The sequence below is a fragment of the Hemiscyllium ocellatum genome, chromosome 42 (assembly GCF_020745735.1).
Source record: "Hemiscyllium ocellatum isolate sHemOce1 chromosome 42, sHemOce1.pat.X.cur, whole genome shotgun sequence".
In the NCBI taxonomy this organism is placed as follows: domain Eukaryota; kingdom Metazoa; phylum Chordata; class Chondrichthyes; order Orectolobiformes; family Hemiscylliidae; genus Hemiscyllium; species Hemiscyllium ocellatum.
The window spans coordinates 29,449,506-29,477,284 of record NC_083442.1 but is presented as its reverse complement, the minus strand read 5'-3'; the positions used below and the strand labels follow the sequence as shown (position 1 = coordinate 29,477,284).

General features: G+C 43.5%; 1 protein-coding gene across 1 annotated transcript in view; it reads left to right on the top strand.

The window, feature by feature from the left end:
• ccdc33 (coiled-coil domain containing 33) overlaps positions 1-27,779 on the top strand; it is a 271,296-nt gene that overhangs the window by 118,237 nt on the left and 125,280 nt on the right. The window contains exons 9-12 of the mRNA XM_060853677.1: positions 3,140-3,260; positions 16,430-16,559; positions 21,033-21,166; positions 22,440-22,511. Of these exons, the coding sequence (XP_060709660.1) occupies positions 3,140-3,260; positions 16,430-16,559; positions 21,033-21,166; positions 22,440-22,511 (457 nt within the window). The remainder of the gene's footprint in view (positions 1-3,139; positions 3,261-16,429; positions 16,560-21,032; positions 21,167-22,439; positions 22,512-27,779) is intronic.

The window sequence follows — 27,779 nt, the reverse complement described above, 5'->3', positions numbered from 1 at the left end:
TTCCTTGGTTCCTCTATGCTGTCTGGTCTTGCACCTCCAGAGAAGTCAGTACTGACTGATATTGAGACTCCTCACTGACCCGCCAATACTTACAGACCCATTTCTGATTGCTGCATCCTTCTTGCTGGTTGGACTGGTGCTGGTTGGTCATGGAACCTGGGCTCATTATGGTCGGGTTGGTGCTCATGCTCCCAGTGATTGCCATGGAGATTGGTGAAGCTGCAGTCTGGACTATGACTGTTTCTGCCAGTTAATTGTTTAAAAGTCACTTCACTTTATTTAACCAGGACCAAGGATCGTATCCAGATTATATCTTTATATCTCACTGTCTTCACTTCTCTATCTATTCCCCCTTAACTCACTCCCTCAAACACACAGTATGTTCTCTTTTTTTCTCTTTCTTTCACTTTCTCTCTCTCCCCCACCTCTCTCTTTATCTTTTTCTCTCTTTCTCTATCTCTCATTTCTTTCCTTCTTTCTGTATCTCTCCATCTCTTTCTCTTGTTCTCTCTCTCCATCTCTTTTTCTCTCTCCTTTCTGTCATTCTCTCTCTCTGAATCTGTCTTTTTTACTTTTCTCTCCTTCTCTCCTTTCTCTCTCTCAACCTCTCTCTTTTTCTCTCCTCTCCTTTCTTTCCTCCTTTCCCACCCTCTCTCTCCACCTCTTTCTCTTTGTCTCTCTCTCTCTTTTTCTCCTTTCTTTCTTCCTTCCTCTCTCTTTCCATCTCTTTCTCTTTTTCTCTATCTCTCTCAATTTTTGTCTCTTTCTCTCTCTCTCTTGTTATTTGTCATAGATCCTGATAGCAGGGCTTCAGTTGGGAAACCAGCCATGAGGTAAACACCAGGCAAGGATCCAAGCTGCTCGGCATTACTTATTAATCTATCCCAAGTGCTTTGTTAGTCTTCCCACCTTTGATGGGACTTAGCCCTTCACCTAAGTTTCTCAATTAAAATCAATAAACACAGCACAGCTACTTTGTGAGGCTCCATTGTATTATTTATGATGTCTTCCTGTGGATTGATGCGTATTCATTGAGAAAGCCAGAGCCCATCAAAGCCTAGTGGCAAGGTAGATCAATAAGTAATAGTGGCACAGCTTGGTTTTCATTGGCCTGAATTTAAGCCCCGATATCAGGAGAGACAGCTTCATTTCCCACTAGGAGTGAAGGAACATGGGGGTTGAGTTAACAAGCATCAGGATTGTAACGCCAGCCGGACTGGGAACAGTCAATATAACAATGAAATGTGAACCACACAGGGGGAACTTATAGGAAAGCTAACAATGGGGTGGGGGGAGAGTTAGTATTCCAAAGTGTGGTGGATGTGCAGATACTAATTTTTAAATTAATTTTACATCAGTGACAGGAGGAATATACTGATAATCAAGTCCCATTACTTCCCATGAATAACACCCTTCGTACAAATGTGCTGATTCAGTTTCCAAAATGGCAAATTATTTCCTTTACTTCTTACTAAAGAGACTTTCACCGTTTCTTTAGAGAAATGAAAAATAATCTGTGGTGAAACTGGTTAACATCTAAAAACTAATCTGGAATTAGAACTAAAATTCTTTTTAATCCCACACAGATACAAATACACGCACACGCATACTCACACACACACACACACACACACACACACACACACGTACACACACACGTACACACACACGTACACACTCTCTCTCTCTCTCACTCACATGAGCGCGTGCACACACACGCACACACACGTACACATGCGCACACACTCTCTCTCATTCACATGAGCGCGTGCACACACACGTACACACGCACACACTCTCTGTCACTCACATGAGCGTGTGCACACACACGCACACACACACGTACACACGCGCACACACACTTTCTCACTCACATGAGTGCGTGCACACACATGCACACACACACGTACACACATGTACACACACTCACTCACATGAGCGCATGCACACACACGTACACACACGCACACACTCACTCACATGAGCGCATGCGCACACACGTACACACACATACACACACGCACACACTCTCTCACTCACATGAGCGCGTGCACACACACGCACACACACACGTACACACACGCACATACTCTCTCACATGAGCGCATGCCCACACACGCACACACACGTACACACACGCACACACTCTCTCACTCACATGAGCGCGTGCACACACACGTACACACACTCTCTCTTTCTCACTCACATGAGCGTGTGCACACACGCACACACACGTACACACGCGCACACTCTCACTCACATGAGCGCGTGCACACACATGAACACACACACGTACACACATGTACACACATTCTCTCACTCACATGAGCGCATGCACACACACGCACACACGTACACACTCTCTCTCTCTCACTCACATGTGAGTGTGCACGCACACGCACACACACACTCTCTCTCTCTCTCACATGAGCGCGTGCACACACACGCACACACGTACACACTCTCTCACTCACATGAGCGCGTGCACACGCACACACACGTACACACACACACACTCTCTCACTCACATGAGCGCATGCACACGCACACACACGTACACACACGCACACACTCTCACTCACATGAGCGCGTGCACACACACGCACACACACGTACACACACTCTCTCTCTCTGTCACTCACATGAGCGTGTGCACACACACGTACACACACACACTCTCTCTCTCTCTCTCACTCACATGAGCGCGTGCACACACACACACACACACACACACGTACACACACACACTCTCTCTCTCTCTCACTCACATGAGCGCGTGCACACACATGCACACACACAAAGCAACAAAGACTCTGCAACTGATACTTTAAAAGGGCAAAAAAAAAACCCTCACTGAATGGCACACATCTGCTCTTATATCTTATGATCTTACGTCCTTCCCCAAAAGATTTTAATGAACCAGTAAGATTTTTACAACAATCAACATTTGTTCTCATGATCACCATCTCTGAGACTGGTGTCCAATTCCTGAATTGTGAAATGAATTAAAGTTCCACCAGCTCCTCTTGTGGGATTTGAACCTATATCCTCTAAAGATAAGCCTGAGCCTCTGGATTACAAATAAATGACCACTTTGCCATCATCTCTCCTTATTAATGTATTCCTTTTTTTTAACCAGAAATGCAATACTGATGAAGAACCCCTGGTTGGCTGGCATTAATGCCACTGCAGTAAAGCATCCAAGTCTGCACCAGTCCTTTTTTGATGTTCCTCATCACGCCAGCCAAGGTCACCCCCAGGTAGGCGAAAACACACGGGCACTTTAACTGGTGACACATGTCAAGAGGCCTGGTGGGTCAGGGACAGTTCAGTAACTTCCCATTTCCTGTTGATCTTTTGCAAACACAACCATCTGGAATTTCCAGGAGTGGTTCAGTCCTTCCTAGAAAAGCCCAGCTCATTTGCAGGGAACTTGCAACTTTTTCTGTTGGGTCTTTGAATTCTTCAAATTCACATTGATTGCTGTGTCGCTGAGTTCTTTATTGAAACTCTGAAATACTCTTCCTGAATCCTTCTGCCTCCTTCATTCCTGAAAACACTCCTTTTTGCTCAAACTGTTGGTTAATTCCTTCTCATGCTGGCTTGGGGTAAAATCTTTTCCTGTACAGGTCATTCTGCTATAACTTGCTTTTCGTCAATGTGAATTTGCTGTAACTCAATAGACAATTTATTTCTAAATCGCAAACTTATAAAACATATATTGGCTGTAATGCCAATTACATTGCCTTCACTTTAAGCGCTGTTTCTAAAGCAATATTTTTCTATAATGTGGGACTTCACAAGAATACACCCGTCGCGCGTTGTAGAAGAACTGACTGTAAATTTCCTTCACAAGCACCTTTGAATATTGTACTTTATTGAAGGCACTGTATTAAGCACCATGGCTTTACTAAGACAATCCCTGCAGTTGCTGACCAGCTCTGTGAGTGTTGAAATGGCAACATGGAAACAGGAGAAATTTCCAAGATTAAAACTGGAAAGAACTGCAGATGCTGGAAATTGGAAACAAGAACAGAAATTGCTGGAAGAACTCAGCATCTGTGGAGTGAAATTAGAATTAATGTTTCAGGTCCGGAGGACGGTGTGTGTATGGAATAAGCTACCAGAGGAAGGTGGGGGAAGCTGATACAGTTACAACATTTGAAAGGCTTCTGGATGGGTATATGAATAGGAAAGGGTGAGAGGGATATGGGTCAAATGCTGACAAACGGGAGTACATTAATTTAGGATATCTAGTCGGTGTGTACAAGTTGGACCGCGGAGTCAGTTTCCATGCTGTACAACTCTATGACTAAGGGTCATTGGAACCAAAACATTAACTCTGATTTCTCTTTACAGATGCTGCCAGACCTGCTGGGTTTTGCCAGCAATTTCTGTTTTTGTTTGTGGAATGTTTAAGATGTTATATTTATTGGTACTAGTGCTGCTAGCAACTATAGTGTGCTTGTGTGCACCATTTGTAATTCCTTGTGTAGATTCATTGCCACTAATCCTTCTCCTCCTAAATGCTAAATTGACTCAGTCTTAAGAAAAAGGTTTATTATATAGTACTTAATAGCTGATTGCATTGCTTCTAACATAGATGAGAGCCTAAGGCTTGTAAAATTGTAGACTTGAGTTTAGAGTAAGTACACATTACTGGTACTGAAACGTTCTGATACACAACTTAGAGAGAATGGAAGAACTGATGAACTCTTCCCAGGAAGTGTCCTTTATATTTAAAAGCAAAATACTGCGGCTGTTGGAAATCTGAAAAAACGACACAGAGAATGCTGGAGACACTCAGCAGATCCAGCAGCCTCCGTGAGGTAACATTTCAAGTTGGGGAGAACTCTTCTTCAGAGTCTGAATTGAGTTGGATTTATTGTCACGGGTACCGAGACACAGTGAAAAGCTTTGTCTTGTGAGCGATACAGGCAGATCACAGAGTTAAGTAGTATAGGTAGCAAGTAGTAGGTAAACAGCAGCAGAAACAAAAACACAGGGACAGGTGAATGTTAAGAGTTTGTGAGTCCATTCAGTATTCTAACAACAGTAGGGTAGAAACTGTTTCGAAACCGGCTGGTGCGTGTGTTCAAGCTTTTGTGCCTTCTCCCCGATGATAGAGGTTGTAGAAAAGCACTGTCAGGGTGGGATGGATCTTTGAGAATGCTGGCGGCCTTTCCTTGACAGCGAGCCTGGTAGATGGATTCTATAGACAGGAGGTTGACCTTTGTGATTGTCCGGGCTGAGTTCACTTCTCTCTGTAACCATCTCCAATCTTGAATGGTACAGTTGCCAAACTAGGTAGTGATACATCCAGACAGAATGGTCTCGATGGTGCACCGATAAATGTTGGCAAAAGTATTCACCATCATACCACATTTCCTCAGCTGCCTGTGGAAGAAGAGACATTGTTGGGCCTTTGTAACTAGTGCATCCAAAAAGGTTTGTTGTGGATGACCACTCCCAGGAGCTTGACACTCTCCACTCATTCCAATGTGTAGGGAGGCATGAGTAACATCCCGCCAAAAGTCAATGATGAGTTCCTTGATTTAACCAGCATTGAGAGCTAGGTTGTTTTCAATGCACTATGTTTCCAGGTCTTCCATCTCCTGCCTGTAACCTGTTTCAGACCTTCAGACAAAGTTGACTTTGTTTCTCTCCTCACAGAAACTGCTAATTTTCTTCAGCATTCTCTGCGTTGGTTCCAGCTGTCTTTTGTAATTGGAAATTATTACATGATGTTAATTAACAATTTCAGGTACTCGTCCAACAGGTTTATTTGGAAGCACTAGCTTTCCAAGCGCTGCTCCTTCATCAAGTGTTCATCAGGAGCAGCGCTTCGATAGCTAGTGCTGCCAAATAAACCTGTTGGACTATAACCTGGTGCTGTGTGATTTTTAACTTTGTACACCCCAGTCCAACACCGGCATCCCTGAATCATTTCAGGTACTAATTGTCTTCTACAATGGAAGGCTTTGCAATCTCATCCAATTGAGTGCTCTGGCTGAAATGCAATCAGCTGACCCGCGGCAACCCATTGTGTTGAAATTGAAGGAGTGAATGAGAATTGAGTTGGTGCAAGGCACAGGAAGCGTGGAGTTGTAACTATTTTCAGCCTACTCTGCAGGTCGGTCCTGCACTGAATAGATGTCTGGGTTTTGACCCATCATATCCGAATCACAAGGTGATTAAGGACAGAAGGCCGTTGAGCATTGATTGGTCAAATGGCAGTGTAACTGTAGAGTCAAGATTAGAGTGGTGCTGGAAAAGTACAGCAGGTCAGACAGCATCCAAGGAGATCTGCAAAACCTAATCTGGGACTTGGCAAATGCTGCATCTCACTCAGGGCTCAAGTGTAAACTTCAACGAGGGAACCAGAAACCGAAGCATTGTAAAATAGGGTGCATATGGTCACAGTCTTGTTCCCAGATGCTCTTTCCATCGGGTTTATTTGAAATAGACCCTTGCGTGTAGTGACACCAGTCTCTTGATGCCCAAGGGAGGTTTGCAAATATTATTGTTCTGTTGGTGTAGCTCTGACTGGGTAATTAGCAAGTTGTTGACGAATGAAGCCAGTGTTCAGCCCCAGCTTGATTGGATTGTCGACTGTAGTTGCTATTATTGTCACTTGAACGCAGATGCTCCTGTATTTTAGTCTTTTACAAGTGCACTGCCACCAGTTCCAAGCACCCGTGTAGTGTTGCTGTCTGCTCAGCGAACATGAGGATTTAGATGCTGCCCTGTCACCGTCTGTTATTGTACAGTGCAACATTGTCTTTGCTTCCTCATGCATCTTTCAGTAGGATTAGACTGACAGCAGTCAGCAACCTAACCAGTGGTTTTTCAACCCTTTCATTACCACGGCAACTTCAATGATGCAAATAATTCCATTGCACTGTTACTTTTCTTTCAGCAGAGTTGATTGCTCATAAACATTGACTTATATATAGTCTTCCTGGAGAGGTTTACACATACTGTGTACAATAAGCTAAAGAAGGATCAAATGCTCCAGCAAAAATACATTGTATTTTATTGTGAGCACAAACCCATTTTCAAAATCTGCTCAACTCAACTATATCTAACAGAGGTGCTGCATTTTGGAAAGGTAAATTGGAACAGGACTTACACACTTAATGGTAAGGTCCTGGGGAGCATTGCTGAACAATGAGACCTTGGGGTGCAGGTTCATAACACCTTGAAAGTGGAGTCGCAGGTAGATAGGATAGTGAAGAAGGCATCTGGTACACTTGCCTTTATTGGTCAGAGTATTGAGTATAGGAATTGGGAAGTTATGTTATGGCTCTAGGAATACTGTGTGCAATTCTGGCCACCCTGTTATAGGAAGGATGTTGTGAAACTTGAGAGGGTTCAGGAAAGATTTATGTAGATGTTGCCAGGATTGGAGGATTTAGGCTATAGGGAGAGGCTGAAAAAGCTGGGGCTGTTTTCCCTGGAGCTTTGGAGACTGAGGGGTGACCTTATTGAGGTTTCTCAAATCATGAGGTGCATGAATAGGATAAATAGACAAGGTATTTTTCCTGGGTTGGGGGAGTCCAAACTTAGAGGGCATAGGCTTAAGGTGAGAGGGGAAAGATTGAAAAGGGACCTCAGGGGCAATGTTTTTATGCAGAAGGTAGTGCATGCATGAAATGAGCTGCCAGAGGATGGAGTGAAGGCTGGTAAAATGGCAACATTTAAAAGATGTCTGGGTATATGCATAGGAAGGTTTAGAAGGCTATAGGCAAAACATTGGCAAATGGGACTAGATCTATTCAGGATATCTAGTCAGCACTGCTAAGTTGGACCACAGGGTCAGTTTCCGTGCTGTATATCTCTGTGACTCAATGGGTCTACTTCATGGCCTAACTCTGTTCCTTACTCATTGCATTTCGTTCAGAGGCATGTACTAAAGCTCACTTTTATTTAGGTGATGAATTTTCTTGAGTTTTGTGAATCGTAATTTTGAGTAGGTAGAATGTTGTTTAAGATGAAATGATGTTTGTTTTACATTGGTTTTCATTACCTTTGTCACGGTGCACTAGGACAGTTCTCCCAGTACACCAGTAGAAAACTGCCAATCCAAAACCTGAGCAGGTTTTATATAGTTTTTAGCGTTTGCAATATCTATAAGAACTTTCTGTCCATTGCTCACCTTTGCAGCCTGACAAATTCTAGCCACAGCTCAGGCTTCCAGATGTCATTATGGCTTTGGTTGCTTTTCTCTGAGTCCACACCCAAGCTAAACCTACTGTGATCAGGCAGTGGCCTAGTGGTAATATCACTGGGTAAGTAATCCAGAGGTTCAGGTTAATTCAGGGTTCAAATCCTACTAAGGCAATTGGTGGGGTGTGAATGAATAAATCTGAGGGGTATGGGTGGGTTTCGCTTCGGCGGGTCGGTGTGGACCTGTTGGGCCGAAGGGCCTGTTTCCACACTGTAAGTAATCTAATCTAATCTAATAAAGCTAATGGTGACTATAAATGTTAGCAATTCTTGATTTGTGAGTCTGTGTTTTCCAGCAGTTTTCAATTTATCATTGACATAAGAAACGCCCTCAGGAGGAGTCGTAAAACCCAAGACGTGGGCCATTTGGCCCATCCTCTCTGTGCCAGCTCTTTGAAAGAGCTGCACAGTTTAGTCCCATCTCTTCCCTTTCCCCAAGAGCCAGCAATTTTGAATATTTATCTAGTCTCTTTTTGAAAGTTATTGTAATTGCAGTTACCACCCTTTCAGGCTGCATGTTTTTTAATATGTTTGATTTGACTCAAAACAAAGCAGAGTTGTCTCAAAGGGCTGAATGAGCCACCCCTGTTGCTAATTTCTAAGTTTGCAATAGGTTTTATTTCCGAAGCTTCTAAAATATCTCTGCACTCACGCTTATGGTTCAGCTTCTAGTGACTTTGCTGTGAGTCCGTGCCCAGGCTGAATCAGTCAAGCCCAGTGAGCATAGATCAGTTGCCAGACTCTCATAATCCATCAAAGAACAACTGAACACCACAAGATAGTGATTTCCAGAACATCGTAATTCCTTGTGTAAAACAGTCAGGAATCAGATCTTTTTAATTTTACCTTCAGGTTGAATTGCTAAAAGGAAGTGAAGAAATAGTGGAACCGCCCCTTCCCCAGTTAAATTATAGTTCAGTGGGTTCTGAGGCAGCTCACTACCCCTTTATGAGCACAGTTGGGAATGGGTAGTGAATGCTGGTCTAGCCAATGATGCCTACATCCCACAAATGAATAAAAGAATTTAGAAGTCTCACAACACCAGAGAAAGTGTCAGGTGACAAAGGGGCAGCGCTCCAAAAGCTTGTGATTTCAAATAAACCTTTTGGACTATAATCTGATGTCAATGACTTCTGCCTTTATTCCCCCCCCCCCCCCCCCCCCCGCTCCGGTACCTCCACATCATAAAAACATTAAATAGAGCTTAAAGATTGTGAGACTGAACTTTTATAATGTTTCATAGGTGAGAAAATATTTATTGTAAAATGGGATTCGAAAAGTTAGATGCTTGTTTTAAACTTGATGTGTCTAAAGGTATTTTCAGTGCTGCATACCTCTAGAACTCAATGAACACAAATTCTGGCTGTTTCTTCCCCAGTCCAATAAATAATATCTCTGTTCCTCCAGTGCCATTGGGAATTCCCCCCCCCCACCCCAGGGCATTGTGGGTTTAGCAACACCACACAGACTGCAGCGGTTCAAGAAGGCAGCTCACTCCCCCACCTTCTCAAGGGCAGTGAGGGACAGGCAATAAATGCTGGCCCAGCTAGCGATGCCCATCAAATAATAAAGCAAAATACGAACATAATGTTGACGGCATGGTCTCACTCAGAGAGTCAGGCCAGGGATAGCTAGTTCAGACCAACAAACATTTTCTTTACCTATGTCTTAACAGGAAAAGTTCTAAACTGTCGACCTAATGTGTGATGGGTTTTATTGACTCATGAACATTGGATTGGATAGATAATGGTTGACTGTGGCTACGGAAGAAGAGACAGCATAGGCAGCTCTGATTGTGGCTCCTAATGGCAACATTCCAGGGAAATGTAATTCCCCATTCACACGTCACTCCCAGTTACTGCAAGAGCCAGGAAACAAGACAGGAAAAGCCAAGGGACTCCCGCAACAAATTATTCATTAAAAAGAAACACCACAGCTAAGCCCTTTTGTATTAGAAATGGATCTCATTTTGACTGCCAGGACGAGCCAGTATTTATGCTCTTTTTGAAATACACTCTGCTTGAGAGGCCAAGAGCCAGCGGTAATTATTATGAGGCTAAGATTGATTTTTGCCTTGATTCTGCTTTTCAGGTTACCGGTCTGTCATTCTCTGAAAGACAGTTGATGCACAATTTATTTTCCAGAAAAACTTCATGTATACTCTGCTCATTAATCTCAAGGTTGTACATTTCTTACAGGGATTCCATTGTGGGAATCATGCTATACAGGAGCGCTGGCGTTGTTCAATAAATCAATCTTTCTGGATTATCGTTTATCACTCGCCTACTCTGTCAGAAATCATTGTTTCGGTTTTGCTTAAAGGGGTTTCTTGGTGGCTGTGGGTGAGATGTTATAATGGTCCTAATGGTGATTAGGAGAGGAACATTCCTGAGATTAGGGCACAGGTAGTCATCAGCTCAACGATGATGCAAAGGGCATAGAGGAATATGAGAAGGCCATTCAGCCCCTTTACAGGAAGTGGCAGAGGCCATTCAGCCCCAACATCAGAACAAGGAGAGGCCATTTTATCTCCCAACAGGGACATGTGGCCATTCTGCTCCACCATAGGGCCAGTGAGAGGCCATTCAGCCCTCTGTAGGAACTGGCAGAGGTCATTCAGTCTCTCCACAGGAACATGAGGCCATTCAGCCTCTCTGTAGAAACATGAGGAGGTCATTCAGCCCCTCTGGAGGAACAGGAAGAGGCCTTTCAGCCCCTCTGTTGGAACAAGGTAAGGCCATTCAGTCTCTCCACAGAAACATGAGGCCATTCAGACTCTCCATAGGGTAAGGGGGAAGCCATTCGGCCTTTCTGTAGGGTTGAGCGAGGCCATTTCGCTCTTCCATCCTCCCCAGACAATGCAATGAGGTTATTGCTTGTCTGTGACTTAATTTTGCCTTTGCCCAATATCCCATCATACCTGTGGTTAATGCATATTTGTCAGCATTGCTGTCAAATTGGGATATGCTGTCAGAGCTTTTTTTGCCGATCAGGACAGATGCAAGAATGCCAATCGTCAAAAGGAGCAGTAATTTACAGTGTGCAAGAAAAAAGTAGCTGATTGGTTGATAAATCAACTCTGATTGGTTAAGGCATTGCCATGGGGAATGTACCAGGGAAATACTGTTATCCTAATGTATTTGTTTAATCCAAAAGAGTTGCAAGGCCTGGGCATGATCCATTTTCCTGTAGGGGACAGCTCCCTGCCTCCGTATTTATGTATTTTCTAGCTTCATTGAGATCAGACTAATTATCTTAAATTGATTGTTAATGTAATCCTTATCTCCCGTAATCCATCAGTCTCTGATTTAAGATTAAAATTCTACCTGATTTACATGGGAAACGGGGGGGGGTCATTCCTGAGGAAGGGCTTTTGCCCGAAACGTCGATTTTCCTGCTTCTCGGATGTTGCCTGATCTGCTGTGTTTTTCCAGCACCACTCTAATCTAGACAGGAGGAAACAGGGGGATCAATCCCTTGGATCTGTTTCACTAATCAACCAATCGGGGAGGTGATGGCCTAATGGTTTTATCGCTGGGCTGTTAAAGCAGAGACCCAAACTATGTTCTGGGGCCCTGGGTTTGAATCCTGCTATGGTGGATGGTGGGAATAGAATTCAATTTTAAAAATTTGGAATTAAGAATCTCGTGATGACCATTGTCGATTGTTGGGAAAAGCTCATCTGGTTCATTAATGTCCTTTAGGGAAGGATACTACCATCATTATCTCATCTGCCCTACAAGCGAATCATGACTACATGTGGGTAACTCTTCAAGGTTCTCTGGGCAATTAGAAATGGGCAATAAATCCTCTGTGATGCCCTCATCCTGTGAACGAATAAAAGGAAAAAAAAATTAGATCAAAGCCGATCTCTATTTTGATTCCATCTGCCCAGAATATCTTAGTAGCACAGAATGACTACTTGGAATGAAAGTTGTTCCCTTGTACTCAGGGTGGCTGGATTCTGGGTGTAGATGTGAGTTTGTGTGAGGAAGAGAGAGCCTCATGGTGCCCTCTGGAATTCATCAGATTTGCTTTACATGCAATTGATAATCTGCGACTCTTGTACAGATCTGCAGCTCCCTGGCCGTGGGTGATTGGTGGTACAGTGATGAATGCTGTCAGTGGATAAAGGATTTCCCCACAGAGCCATTCACAGAGACTCTGATAAAGACTCGCACACTAACAAAATGACGTTTATGATACTTTAGAGGGGAGAAGCACAAATCTATCATCATGAATCAGTGCTGTGAGTGAATGAATCCTGCCCTGGGTGCAGTAAAACGAAGACAGACCAAGCCACAGAGAGACATGTTGAACAATCCCATCCTGAGGCCAATGGGAGGATATTTTCTGCACAGATTGGCATCTCCTTGTACATTTATAGCTCAATTTCCCATCAGTCCCCCTCTGAAAAATAATAGTCAGCAAATGAAGGACTTTCTTCTTTAAAAGGTGGTTCTATCCCACAATGCAACAGGTCGTTTTTCAGGTTAATACCTTTTATTTCATCTTCATCTGATTGACCTTAATTGTATGTCACACCACATTCAAAAACCTCACCACGGAATACTTTCTATCAATTAATGCCATTAACAAAATCCCCACATTGATATGATGGGCCGAGTGGCAGTGTCATGCATTTGCTATGATTCACAAACTGGATTTCCCATCTCATTGATGTTTGTGAGATCTCTACTGTCCGTTAAGTGATTGATGCAACTGTCAATGTGAACATAGTGGTTGCATTTCTGCATCATCTTTGGTCCACAGATAGGGGATAGGAACAGGAGGAGGCAAATCAGCCCATCGAGCTTGTCCTACCCCACCATTCAACACATTGAACACTTCAATGCCTTTTACCCATCTGTACCCCTTAGGCAGTCGCAAATCCATCAATCTCTACTCGAAACACACTGAATGACTGAGTTTCCACAGCTCTCTGTGGTCAAGAATTCTGAATTTTACAACCCTCTGACTAAAATAATTTCTCCTCATCTTGGACCTATATGATAGTCTTATTATCAAATGATGCCCCTTGGTTTTAGACTCCCCAACCAAGGGGAAGCATCTTACCCTGTCTACGCCACAAATATTTTGTCAGTGAAATGAGACCTGACCTCATTTTTTTTGTAACTCGAGAGATTGCAAGCTCAGTCTTAGTCGTAGAGATGTACAGCACAGAAACAGACTCTTCGGTCTATCTCGTGCATGCCGACCAGATATCCCAACCTAATCTAGTCCCATTTGCCAGCACCTGGCCCATATCCCTCCAAATCCTTCCTATTCATAAGCCCATTCAGATGCCTTTGGAATACTGTAATTGTACCAGCCTCCATCACTTCCTCTGGCAGTTCATTCCATACACACACCACCCTCTGTGTGAAAACGTTGCCCCTCAAGTCTCTTTTATATCTTCCCAGTCTGTTGTCCAAGGACATTCCTGTGATCCCAGGGACAAGTCTGAAAGATGGAAAAGCAGTTGGATAGGTAGGCTGACAGTTGGAGAAATAGATAGGCAATTGACTTATTGAAAAGTTATTCTGCCTCTAGTAGGACAAGGGCAATAGATAGACGAGCCACACACCTTCCTGACCTGAAGGTATCTGGATGTTCCTTCAGTGACTTAAGGTCCAAATCCTCAGACTCCCTCTCCAACAGTATTGTGGGCGTTTCAAGGCAGGAGTTCATTTCACCTTCTGGAGGGGCAATTAGGGATGGGCAATAAATGCTGGTCCAGCCAGCGATAGTTTCATCCCATGAAGGAATAAATTAAGAAAAAACACAGAGGATAAATCTTTCCTTCTCTGATGACATCAGAGCTGTAATATTTTGTGCAAAGCTTCCACCCAAGGAATGTAGAGAAGTTCCACCCTCTTGATGAGAGAATTAGAATAATAGAAACCCTACTGAGTGGAGGCAGGCCATTCAGCCCAGCGAGTCTATGCTGACCCTCTGAAGAGCATCCCATCCAAACTCACACCCCTACCCCATCCCTGTAACCCTGCATTTCCCCGGCCAATCCGTCCAACCTGCACGTCTTTGGACTGTGGTAGGAAACTGGAGCATCCAAAGAAAACCCACGCAAACACGGGCAGAACTCCACACAAGGGGCGGCACGGTGGCTCAGTGGTTAGCACCACTGCCTCACAGCACCAGGGATCCGGGTTCAATCCCAGCATCGGGCGACTGTCTTTGTGGAGTTTGCACATTCTCCCCGTATCTGTGTGGGTTTCCTGCGGGTGCTGTGGTTTCCTCCCACAATCCAAAGATGTGCAAGTCAGGTGAATTGGCCATGCTAAATTGCCCATAATGTTAGGTGCATTGGTCAGAAGGAAATGGGTCTGGGTCTGCTGTTCGGAGGGTCGGTGTGGACTTGTTGGGCCAAAAGGCCTGTTTCCACACTGTAGGGAATCTAATGGAAGATGGAATCGAACCCGGGTCCCTAGTGCTGTGAGGCAGACGATGTTACCTGCACTTTGCCTGATCTCTGGCACGTGGCAATTAGTTGTGGGCTGCAGAGATGTTCTTTTTTTCTCATTTTGTAAGCTCCTGCTGCCAAGTTTTGCCCCAGTAGATACCAGGACCGGGGTGGGGTCAGGTTGGGGTGGTGTTGGTGGTGGTGGGGAGGGTACTCTGGAGCTGTCTGCATTCGCAGTAGCACCATCTCGGAGTTGAGGAGGGGCTGCCAGTTTGATTAGGGAAGGTCAGCAGTGACAACCCTGAACAGCTAATCAATGAATGCATTGATTTGTCATTTTATTCCCCTGTTGTTAGTTTTCCTGTATTATTGTTTTGGGGTTGTACTTAAAAATGGGAAGAGAAAAGCTTTTAAAGGGGCAATGTCATCATTAAGAACAAAAAGAAAAGGGGAAATCATTTCATTCAGTTTAGTTACACCACAATCTCAATGATGTTACAGTGGTCTTTGTGCTAAAGCTGGTATGTGAGGTTTATTACTCCACAGTGCCCCTGAGGTTATGATCTGACAGAGGCATACGCCATTGTCAGTGGAAAGATAAATGAATAAAGACACTTTAAACTATAGGGGAATCACACAGTAGTACTGCAGGGAGGCGACACCAGTTTGTGTGTCTGAATAGGAGGCTTGTTCACTGCTTTCCAATGTCGATAGCTCCTCTCAGGGACTACACTCAGTCTTGACTAACAGCACAGAGAACATCGAACAGTCACTAATCAAACATCGAACAAGCACTTCAACTTGACGTAAAGGGATGGACAGGGATTCAAAACTGTTAACGGCAGCTTCTGGAGCAGTGTTAGGAAGAGTGATCAACAATTAAACAAAAAGAAATCACCACGCTACACTGGTCCCACTTCCTTGAGTTTGGCCCATCATGACACTTCAACGTCATTTTGAAAGTTTGTGAGGTATCCCACCCTAACTATCCCCCAGGCCAGTATACTCCAGATTCCCACCAACCTCTGCATGGAAACCATTTTCCTCAAAGCCTCTTGCAACCTTCTGCCCATCACCTGAACATTTTGCCCTTGTTATTAACCCTTCGACTAAGGGGAAACCCTCATAATCTTATACACCTCTATCAGGCTCCGCCCCCTGCTCCAAAGAAAACAACCCGAGCTTATCCAGCCTCTCCTCATAATTAAAGTGCTTCATTCTGGCAGCATCCTGGTGAGTCTCCTCTACCCCCGTTGCCAGTGCAGTCACATCCTTTCTGTAATGTGGTGGCCAGAAGTGCACACAGTACTGCAGCTTTGTACAACAGCAGCATAACCTCCCTGCTCTTATAATCTGTGTCACAACTGATAAAGGCAAGTGTCCCATATGCCTTCTTAACCATCCTGTTAACCTGCCCTGCCTCCTTCGGAGATCTGTGGACAAGTTACCCAAGATTCCTCTGTTCCTCTGAACACCTTCCTAACTTCCTGCTGTTCATTGAGTGCTCCCTTGTCTTCTTCTTCCTATTTACTCTTACTACGCTGATTGTGATGAATAATCATCACCAAGTCAGTCCATCTAGTTATTTTCTTGCTGTCTGTGAGTGCTTACTGTGGTTGCTTTAATCCTGCAAGTGACTACATTTGGAAACATTATTAATATGCTGGTGAAATACTTCAGGACATCTTAAGGCTGTGAAAACTGTGAAAACGTAAATCAAAGTCGTTTAGTTTCTTGTTATGTTGATCAGTATGTCTTATTCTTTTGTGTTTTAAACAGGTATCTCCTGTGGGTATTCCTCAGGAGCAGCCAGTCTGGGATTTTTCCTTCCTGTTCCAGGGCCGGGAATGTGCCACCATCTTCACCGCAGGATCTGCTCTCGTGCTGGAGTACTACTCCATCACCACTGGTACGTTTGATAGGATTTTCCAGCATGATATGTGAGCAGTACAGCTGTGTTTGTCCTGAGGTGGATTGGAACCGCAATGGTTCACATAGCATTCAGTGAACTTTGAACTTTGGCTTAGGTCCCTGGGGAAGTGCTGCTTCTGTTGTCTCATCTCTTTAGCATTTTGTTTTGTCATTGTAGCAACTGGACCAGTAGAAAAGTCATGGTCCCAGTCCTTCACCGGCCTTTATGTCTGCCTTGGGAATAATGGGTCCCATTGGCCACCTAGTTAGAGACATTGTTGAGATATTGCGATCGATAACAGCACTGTGATGTCATGATCCGATGGGATGGTGATGTCACTGATCCAGTGATTCACATCAGTGTGCTGCTGTGATGTAATCACTGGGACAGAGTGGGTTATCGTTTTGTGATGTCACAGGAACTGAATAGAACTGTGAAGTTATCCATTGCTGTGTAGATTGGTCTGTGGAAGTGGGGCATGGTAAAGATAACAGAGGTGTCATGAATACCCACAATTCACTCTGCCCCATGTAAAGTCACTGATGGGTTACGTCACTGAGATGTAAATGAATCATGATGTAGTAGTGACATCACCAAAGCATGATGTCACTAGGGTGTTGTGTCACAATTATGTCACTGGACAATTACATAACAATTGAACTGGTGTCATGACATCGTTGGGGTGTGTAATTGTGATGACATTATCAGAGCATTGCATCATAGTGAAAGAATGGAGTATGCGGGTAGGGATGATGTAATCAGAACATGATGTAACTGAACTTTGCTGTGGTGATGACATCGGTGGAATGTGACATCACAATGACACAATCCCAAAGCACAATGTTGTGGTGATGTCACTAGCATGAGCTTAACATGTGTCAGACGGGAAAACAATTTTAAAAGTATAGTCTATACTGCTTTCACGTACTACATGTGTGATTTTACCTAACCTGTTTATTTGAAAGAGCAAAATGTTTGTATTAAAATTGAACAAATCTCTGCCTCTTGTCCCAAGGGCAGAAGCTCGGGGCTAAGGATGTTGGGGAGACATATTTGGGAAGGCAACCATCCAGAACTGCATTCCCAATTCCTCAGAAATTAAACTTGCAGCAGATTAACGCTGTTTTCTCAGGTCACCACTTCCCTGGTTAAGAGAAGGTTAGGGAGAATCTGACTGGTCCTTGTGAGTCAGTCAGTTCCTAGAAGCTTTTAGACAGAAGCCATTAACCCAGAGACAGAACCATTTCTGTTCCCATAGGTAATGAATTTAAAATCACAGAGAGAGTGATCTTGTCTGTGTGTGTGTGTGAGAGAGAGAAAGAGAGACAGGAATTGTGGAGTGGGGGAGGGAGCCACCAGCAAATGACAGCTTGTTCACTTCATGAATGTACATGTGGAATTCAGCAGTTGGTAGGTTTACTATAGAAGTGCATTTCCTGTTTACTGATGGTCTCACAGTAAGGCTGGACATGCTGGTTTCTACATTGAGTACTATTTTAAAGATGATGGGGTACAGTCAGTACATTTAAGGCTGTTAGCTGTACAGCAGGGTCCTCGACTGAGTGTCTTGTTCTGCAGCAGGTTGCAAAACTCAGTCTCTCCCTTAACAGAGCCCTGCGCGTGCGCGCACATGTGTCTGTATGTGTGTGTGTGCGCACGTGTGTCTGTATGTGTGTGTGTGTGCACATGTGTCTGTATGTGTGTGCGCGCACGTGTGTTTGTATGTGTGTGCGCGCATGTGTGTCTGTATGTGTGTGTGCGCATGTGTGTCTGTATGTGTGTGTGCACACGTGTGTCTGTATGTGTGTGCACGCACGTGTGTCTGTATGTGTGTATATGCGCACATGTGTCTATGTGTGTGTGTGCACACGTGTGTCTATGTGTGTGTGTGTGCGCATGTGCGTCTGTATGTGTGTGTGTGTGTGTGTGTCTGTGTGTGCGTGTGCAGACTTGTTCTCAATACTGAGCTCCAAATGAGTGTGTAACTAGGGGTTTATTTGTGAAAGATACTTTTCTTAATGCTTTATAAGAGCCTCAATGTCCAGCCCCCTTAATTGGATGCTACATTGAGATTTGACTGTTAGGCTGTTCCAAGGTGTTTGTGAAGTACTTTTTTGGAAAGAGTCACGGAAATTTGGGACATTTTTCGCTGAAAGGGTGCCATGAACACGGAGGAGTAAAGAGTGTGGTAGATCACACAGACCCTCAAGCTTGTTTCATCATTCAGTAAGATCATGGCTGATCTAATTGGGTAAATTCTTCCACCCTCTTCTATCAAGCAGAAAATACAAAAGCTTGAAGACACGTAACAACAGGTTCAAGATCAGCTTCTTCCCTGCTGTTATTAGACATCTGAAGGGACCTCCCAAATTTTAAATTTAACGTTGATCTCACTCTCTGTGCACCTTCTCTGCAGCAGTAACACTGTATTCCTCACTGTGTTCTAATACCCTAATGCACTTTATATGGCATGGTCTGCCTGTATTGTACGCGAAACAAAACTTTTCACTGTATCTAGGTACATGTGATAATAACTCAAATCAAATCAAAATTAAATTACCAATTCACCTTGTTTATCAAGAATTAATTCACTCTCCAGCTCTGCCTTATGTACATTCAAAGACTCTGCTTCCACTACGTTTTGAGAACAACCAGTCATATTGAACTGTGTCCAGTTCTGGTCACCTTGTTATAGGAAGGATATTATTAAGCTGGAAAGGGTTCAGAAGAGACTTACCAGGATATTGCTGGGTATGGAAGGTTTGAACTACAAAGAAGGGCTGGATAGGCTGGGAGATTTTACATTGGAGGTCAGGAGGTTGAGAGGTGACCTTATAAAATCATAAGGGGTATAGATAGGGTTAATGGCAGGTGCCTTTTTCCAAGATGGGGGATTTCAAGACTAGAGGGCCCATTTTTAAGGTGAGAGGAGAGAGATTTAAAAAAAGGTATGAGAGGGAATTTTTTCACATAGAGTGATCCATGTGTGGAATGTTCTGAAGAACTGGTGGATGCTGTCACAATTACACCACTTAAAAACATTTGGATAAGTCCATCAATAGAAAGGTTTGGAGAGAAATGAGCCAAGAGAGGGCAGGTGGGGGTAGTTTAGTTTGGGATTATGTTCAGCTTGCACTGGTTGGACCAAAGGGTCTGTTTCTGTGCTGTCTGACTCTATGACTGTGATTCTATGTTTCACTTCATTGAATGATTTAACTTCCCAAGTTGGACAGCTATTGCGGATTTCAGTTTCAAGCAGTGATTTATTTTGTGTTAGACTGAATTTTAAGATTTTCGTCCTGCAGCTAGACATTGATAGAAACCTTTTTATCCACCTTTTGAGAAAGAGAGTTCCAAAGAATCATGACCCTCTAAGAGAAAAATATTACCTAATTACTGTCTGAAATGGGCGTCCCCTTATAAACAGTGGCCTCTAGTTCTACATTTTCCCATCATTCACAAAAGAATTCCAGTCCATTGGTGGTGGAGATGGAATTGTCAATTGAAAATGTTAACACGAATTTTAATCACAAATGGTAAAGTATTTTCTTTTACACTGTTTTGGAATGAGAGCATTGCTGAGAGGGCAGCTTTTGTTCAAAGTTCCCTTGAGAGCAGTTATTGGTCAATCTGTATCAAGAATATGGTGCTAGCAAAGCACAGCAGGTCAGGCAGCATCCAAGGAGCAGGAGAATCAACGTTCTGGGCATAAGCCTTCTCCTGCTCCTCGGATGCTGCCTGACCTACTGTGCTTTTGCAGCACCACACTCTCGGCTCTGATCTCCAGCATCTGCAGGCCTCATTTTTTCCTAACTGGTCAATCTGTGTCTGGATTCATATATAGGCCACATGAGATAAAGACAGCAGATTTCCTTCTCCAAAGGGCAGGAGCGAACCAGATGTATTTTTAACAACCGTCAACAATAGTTACAGATCACTATTACTCATGCTAGCTTTCAATTCACATCTTAATTAAACCAGGAGAAAGGGAGGACCACAGATGCTGGAAATCAATCAAAAAGTGCAGTGCTGGAAAAGCACAGCCAGTCAGGCAGCATCCAAGGAGCAGGAGAGTTGACATTTTGTGCATAAGCTCTTCATCAAGAACTCCTGATGAAGAGCTTATGCTCAAAACATTGACTCTCCTGCTGCCCTCATGTTGCCTGACTGGCTGTGCTTTTCCAGCACCGCACCTTTTGACTTTAAAATTAAACCAGTTGACGTAGTGGGATTTGAACCCAGAGCATCAGGCTGGGTTTCTGGATAGCTAGTCCAGTGACTTTACTGCTCTGTCACCTTCTCCCTATATCAAATGGCTCAGGGTTAGAGATTACCTGATGATGCTCCTATGGAGAGTGTTAACATTGCTCTAGTAATGTGAGTTGTTGAAAGGCCTGGCCTTGTTGCTATGATGATGATCTTCATGCTGTGACCCACTGGAGTGTGACTAACAGGTTTCGTTACTGGCAGTGATGAACACCGTCAGCTGGTATATCCGCAGCCCACTCGGTTTCTCAGTGGTGCCCCTGGACCAGGGTGCCTACCGCACACTGATGTCGGAGAGTGGAGGCCGTGGATTGCGGTTAGATGGCTTACCTGTGCAGGTGAGTATTATTCTGGTGGGAATTGTAATCAGAAATAAGCCCCAAATCACACTTGGGTATAATAAAGGAAGACAAGAAGAGTATCTGTTGACCCTGTCTCATCCAGGGGAGCCCCTACCCAGAAGGAGCCGAGTGAGGGAAGGAGATGTGTTGACTTCCATGGACAAATAGTTCAACTCCACAATTACTGCATAATAATCACCACATTTAACAGAAATGCCTTCATCAGCTTGATTATAATATTCAAAAGAACTAGAAGCAGGAGTAGGCAACTTGGCCCCTTGAGCTTGCTCTCCCATTTAGTATGATCATGGCTGATCTCATCTTAGCCTCAATTCTACTTTGCTGCTTGTTCTCCATTACTACTTAACCCATTACTACTTAACCTATTACTACTTAACCTATTACTACTTAACCCATTACTACTTAAAAGTCTAACTATCTCATCCTTAAATTTAATTCATGTTCCAATACTCACTGCACTCTGGGGTAAGGCATATCACCCTTTGAAAGATGTAATTTCCCCATATTTCTGTTTAAAATCTGCTACCCCTTATCCTAAAGGGGTGTATATTGACCCTGTCTCATCCCAGGGGCCCCTACCCAGAAGGAGCCAAGTGAGGGAAGGAACTGTGTTGGCTTCCATGGTTGAATAGGTGACCCATTCTGAGCTCCACAGTTACCACACAATAGACACATTTAAAATAAAAGAAAGAAAATAAAGACATTGGGGAAAATTAAAAAAAAATTAAACCTAGACCAAAATATTGTGATCCCTGCAAACCCCACTCCTATGAGCAGGGCTACCTATTAAATCTCTGGCTTATGGGTTTGCCCCCTCATCATCAATGCTGCATTTTCTTTAAGCCTTCCTGGGATGTAGGTATCACAGACAAGGGTAGTGTTTGCTATACATTCTAATATCCCTGAACTGATTGGCTGGTAATAACCATTTCAGAGGGCAGTTAATTATCAGTCACATTGCTGTGGGTCTGGAGTCACATGTAGGCCAGACCAGGTAAGGATGGCAGATTTCTCTCCCTAAGGAACATTAGTGAACCAGAGGGAGTTTTACGACAGACAATGGTAGTTTCATGATCACCATCACTGAGACTAACGTTCAGATCCAGAGTTATTGTCTGACCCAGTATTAAACAGTTCTTTTATCAGAGAATTATTCAAACAACATACCTGTTCCTTTTACTGAGACTTATTCATTTCTGAAGAGTAGCAAGTAATGAAAAGTCTCATTGTTTATTTTATGTCTCTGCAGGGCAACAACTTGAGAACAGTAACCAACACCACTCCCACTGTTGGTCTCATTCTCCGTCTCATTGCCTCTGAGGTAATATTGATTGAAAACAGTTTTGTCTGTGCTAATGTACTGTTACATTTGGTTGCACCCAGATATTATTTACTCCACTATTTGTGGCTGTGCCTTCAGCTTCTTGGTCCTAACTTTGGAAACTCCTTCCCCAAACTTCTCCAGTTCTCCTTCCTCATTTGAATGTAGTCCTCCAAACCTGTCCCTTTTATGACGCATGTCTCATAATGGTTTCCAAGGTCAAAATGCAACTTGTTGTTGAAAGCTGATCCAAATGTCTATTAATTTCTTGTTCCTTCTTTCCCATAGTTGAATTCTTCATCTCGTTTTGGCTTTCCTTCCTTCTAAAGATTTCAGGCATTAACTTCCTGGCTTCAGCTCACATGTCTGTTTGGATGTCTTGTACCTTAGTTCTATGACAGCCATCAAACCATCATCAATTCCAATAATTAATCATTGTAAAGCAGAATGGTCAGGTGTATGACATTCCCTGTGTGAAGTAAAGCAAAAACAATGCCTTCAATTAGAACATAATTCCTAATTAGTTTTTGCTGAAAAGAGAGACATAGAGTCACAAAGATCTACAGACCCTTCGGTCCAGCTCATCCATGCTGACCAGATATCCTAAATTAATCCAGTTCCATTTGCCAGCACTTGGCCCATATCCCTCTAAACCCTTCCTATTCATATACCCATCCAAATGCCTCTTAAATGTTGCAATTGTACCAGCCTCCACCACTTCCTCTGGCACCTCATTCCATACAGGTACCATCCTCTGCATGAAAAAGTTGCCCCTTAGGTCTCTTTTATATCTTTCCCCTCTCACCCTAAACCTAGGCCCTCTAGTTCTGGACTCCCTGATCCCAGGGAAAATACTTTGTCTATTTATCCTATCCATGCCCCTCATAATTGTATAAGCCCCCATTATACAATTGGGGGCCTCCAACACTCCAGGGAAAATAGCCCCAGCCATTCACTCTCTCCCTATAGCTCAAACCCTCCAACTCTGGCAGCATCCTTATAAATCTTTTTTGAACCCTTTCAAGTTTCACAACACTCATCAGGACAAATGCAAGAATGCCAAATTTCAAATGATCACAACAATTTGTCCCACAGGAGATAAGAGTGCTGACTGGTTGGAAAGTAATTTGACTGAGTCATTGTCATAGAAGAAAGCAACAGTGAATTTTAAGCTCCCCATGTTGCCAGGATTTCAGAAAAACAATCAAGGCTTTAACTTATTCCATTTGTTTGCAGAGATCAAGTCCTTCTAAATGACTGTATGTCACTTGCAGAAAGAGCACATTATAAACTTAACTGATTATCTAAAAATAGTTGGCAGTGTATCTATTGGTGCACTCGGGATTATTCAGCATCATTCTCTTCTGTAGTGAATTGTAGCAATCCTTTGAAATTTAGTGTTTGTCCTGCTAAGTGCAGGATAAAAGGCATGAAAAGCATAATTGGCAGCACATCTCTGCTTTCAGCAACATTTAAGTTCTGTATGATCAAGTGCTTGTTACTATTTAATTACTAATCATGCCAATAGAAAAATAATCTCTCCATTGAGAGGGACACAAACCACTACTTCTGTGATTCTTGCAAATAGCCCTGACAGTATAATTTACATTTGATATAGATAGCAGGAACCAGCCTCAGACTGGCCCAGAACAGAGTGGTTGTGGAATGAAGATGGCTACTGGTTGGGAACCAGTGGAGCTCAGTGAGACCACATGGGATTTCTTATAGAAAGACTGTAATGTCTAATGTTTTAGCTTTATTTCTTATTATCCTAACCTATACTGTGTCTGTAATGCAGTGTGACTTTGTTTTCTTTATTTTCTTTATTTTATGTACCTAAGATTTGTACCTGGGTACTTTGTACCAAAGGTGACGCAATGTGTTGGTGACATTGTATGCTTTTCCCTGTACTCTTGTTCTTTGGTGACTTGAGTACATGTGACAATAAACCTCATTCTAATTTAGTGCTGCAGGTTCTTTTCTCTCCCTGTGAACTGGGAGGATAGAAAGACTTACTGTCTCATCCATAAAATTGGGTACTTCTGGCTGTGCAGCACTCAGTGCTGACGTTGGTCATTAACTACCACCTTTAAAAATCCCAATGAGGAAGAAAATCACAAAGGTACACAAAGGCAGAATATAAAAACACAGCAGCTTCATTTGACGTTGTGTGTGTGTGTGACTTGGAGTCTCATCTTGCAATGAACAAAAATGAATACTTTGTCCATGGTCTATAATACTATAAAATGATTTGCTGTCCCTTTGATAGTCCCAAGGCTAGTGGCACAATAAACAATATTGGGATAACTATATCAGAGGAACTGACATGGGCAATAAAATCATATTTCTCAAACACTTGTGGTACAGAATAATCACTCCCCTGTGATGTGCTATATCTAGACATTCAGTAATAACAGAAGAGCACTTGTCAGAACTTGCAATCCAGCACTATAGAAATAGCTGAAGATGATTAATCATTGTAGAGCAAAATTTCTGGTGCGTGACATTCCCTGCATGAAATAAACCAAACAAAATCCTTCAACATAATTCCAAAATATTTGTTGCTGAATAGAGATACATGTTACCCATATGTACCCATATATCAGGACAAATGCAAGAATGCCAATTTTCAAATGATCGCAACAGTGTTCCACAGAGAAAAGACAGCTGTTTGGCTGGCAAGTGGATCGACCAAGTCATTGCAATGGAAAAAAAAAGTGACAGTTAAATGTAGGTTTTGCAAGTTCCCAGGAATTCATTAAAAAAAGAGTCAAGACTTTAATGCATTCATAAAGTCAGACCCTTCATCCCAACTTATCCATGCCAAGTTTCCCAAACTAATCTCACCCTATTTGCCTGCATTGGCCCATATCCCTCTAAACATCTCCTATTCATGTACTTATCCAAATGTCTTTTAAATATTGTAACTGTACCTGCATCTAGCATTTCCTCTGACAGCTCATTCCACTTATGAACCACCCTCTGTGTGAAAACGAATTGTCCCTCAGGTCCCTTTAAATCTTTCTCCTCTCACCTTAAAATGATGCCCATTAGTTTTGAACTCCCCCACACTGGGGAAAAGACCTTGGTACCCACCTTACCTATGCCCCTCATGATTTTATAAACCTAAATAAGGTCACCCCTCAACTTCCTACTCCAGGAAAAAACATCCCGGACTTTCCAGTCTCTCCCTATAGCTCAAACCCTCCAGTCCCAGTAAAATCCTTGCAAATCCTTTCTACAGCCTCTCCAATATAACAATATCCTTCCTTAATAAGGGCAGGCATGATACAATATAAGATATCTTCAGTAGGAAAGAAAGATGTGCATTTGTATAGCACCTTTTGCAACTGCAAGACATCCCAAAGCTCTGTTCTTTTCTGACAGATTGTCTCAGTTGTAATGGCAGAAACACAGTGATTAATTTATGCACAGTAAGTCCCTCCCACAGCAATGTGATAATGACCAGGCTGCCTTCATATAGCAGCACTTGATAAAGTTTTTCCCACAGTGACTCCATTCCAGGCTCGAAGACTGTTGAGACCCTGCAGTGAGAACACTGAGAGGAGTTTGTGGGGTATGGGGTACTGGATGGGAAATGTAATGGAAGAATCTTGATAGCAGGCAGCAGGGGAAGAGTAGACCTGAGAAGATGGGGATGGGAGGAGGGGCCCTGGGGAATGGAGAGAAGGGGGAGGTTTTTGAGAAGTAGTGGAGGGAAGGATTGCAGGAATGTTGGGGGGGAAGGTCAGGGGAGAGGGTTGGTGGAAGGTTGGAGGGGAGAGTGCGGAGGAGGGGAGAGTTGGGGCTGGGGGAGGGTTGGAGGGGAGGGGGGTGTTGAGGCAGAGTTGAGGGAAGGTTGGGGGAGGATTGGAAGAGAGGGGAGGGTTGGGGGGGTTGAGGTAAGGTTGGGGAGGATTGGAGGGGAGGGGAGGGTTGAGCAGAGGTTTGAGGGAAGGTTGGAGGAGGATTGGAGGGGAGGGTTGGGGAGGGCTCAGGGAAAGTTGGGGGCAGATTGAAGGGAGTGTTGGAGGGGTGGGTTGTGGGGAAGGGGAGAGTTGGGGCAGAGTTGGGGGAAGGTTAGGAGAGGGTTGGAGGGGAGAGGAGGGTTGGGGGCAGGGTTGGTGGAAGGTTGGGGAGGGTTGGAGTGGAGAGGAGGGTTGAAGGAACTTTGGGGAGGTTTGGAAGGGAGTGGTGGGGGAGGGATTGGAGGCTGTGTGAGCTCTGCATGAGCTATTGTTGCCAAGGAGATGATGACTCCCAAATATCAGCTTGCAACCACAGTGGGGATCCTGACCCCTTTGGGATGTACTGACCTCTGGTCTCTGATTCTGCATCTTATAGTTCCCCCTCTTTACATGGTTCTGTCATTGGTGGCTGGACTTTCATTTACCTTGGCATTAAACTCTCATTATTTCTTTTGGGTCCCTCCTCTCCTTTAAAATGCTCCATCAAACCTACCCCTTAAACCAAACCTTCGATCATCTATCCAAATATCTTGTATATTGCGGTGTCAAATTTTTATCGTTTTAATAGTTTTGTTATTAATTGGATTGAGGTAATTTGCTGCATTAATGGCACTATAGAAATGCACATTGTTGTTTAAGAATGTTGATGAGAGATGAATAATGGCAAAGACAGCATGCGATTATTAGCATCCACATAAAAAGGCAGATTGACTCTCAAATGGACCCTTCATTTGAAATGCAGTGTATCTGAAAACATTGGATTGCACTGAACTGGGAACATTGGCCAAGGGTTTTGTGCTTGAGTGGGGCTTGAACCCTCACCCTTCGGAGATCCCCTTGGAGATCAGAGCCTAGATCATTGAGTCGTACAAATTCAGCTCAGTTAACAGGCAAGAGAGGAAAAGTCAGGTGAGCTGTTGCCAAACTTGTGCTTCCCAAAATGTGAATCTGCGTCATTATCTGCATTTCCTTTTCACTCCCACCTTTTATTTTGAAGTTATTTTCTAATTTCCCCTCCGTGCAGTGTTTTTCAACCAAAGTGTCTGGCCCTGTGTGTTCCTTCTCCCCTCTGGTTGCTGTTTAATGAGCTGATCAGAGTGAGTTCTGATTATTAAACTTCCTCCTCCTTTTTGTTCAGCCTCCAGTTGGAGCACAGAATGGAGAACGATCGCAGTCTGTAGTTTTCAGAATCACCTTGCGATCTTTTGACAGCACCTTCCAAACCTTTGGACTACAAGTTTTCAGAGCACGGCTCCTTTGTCAGGTAGGTAATGGGGTAGGATCATAGGGCGCAGAATTT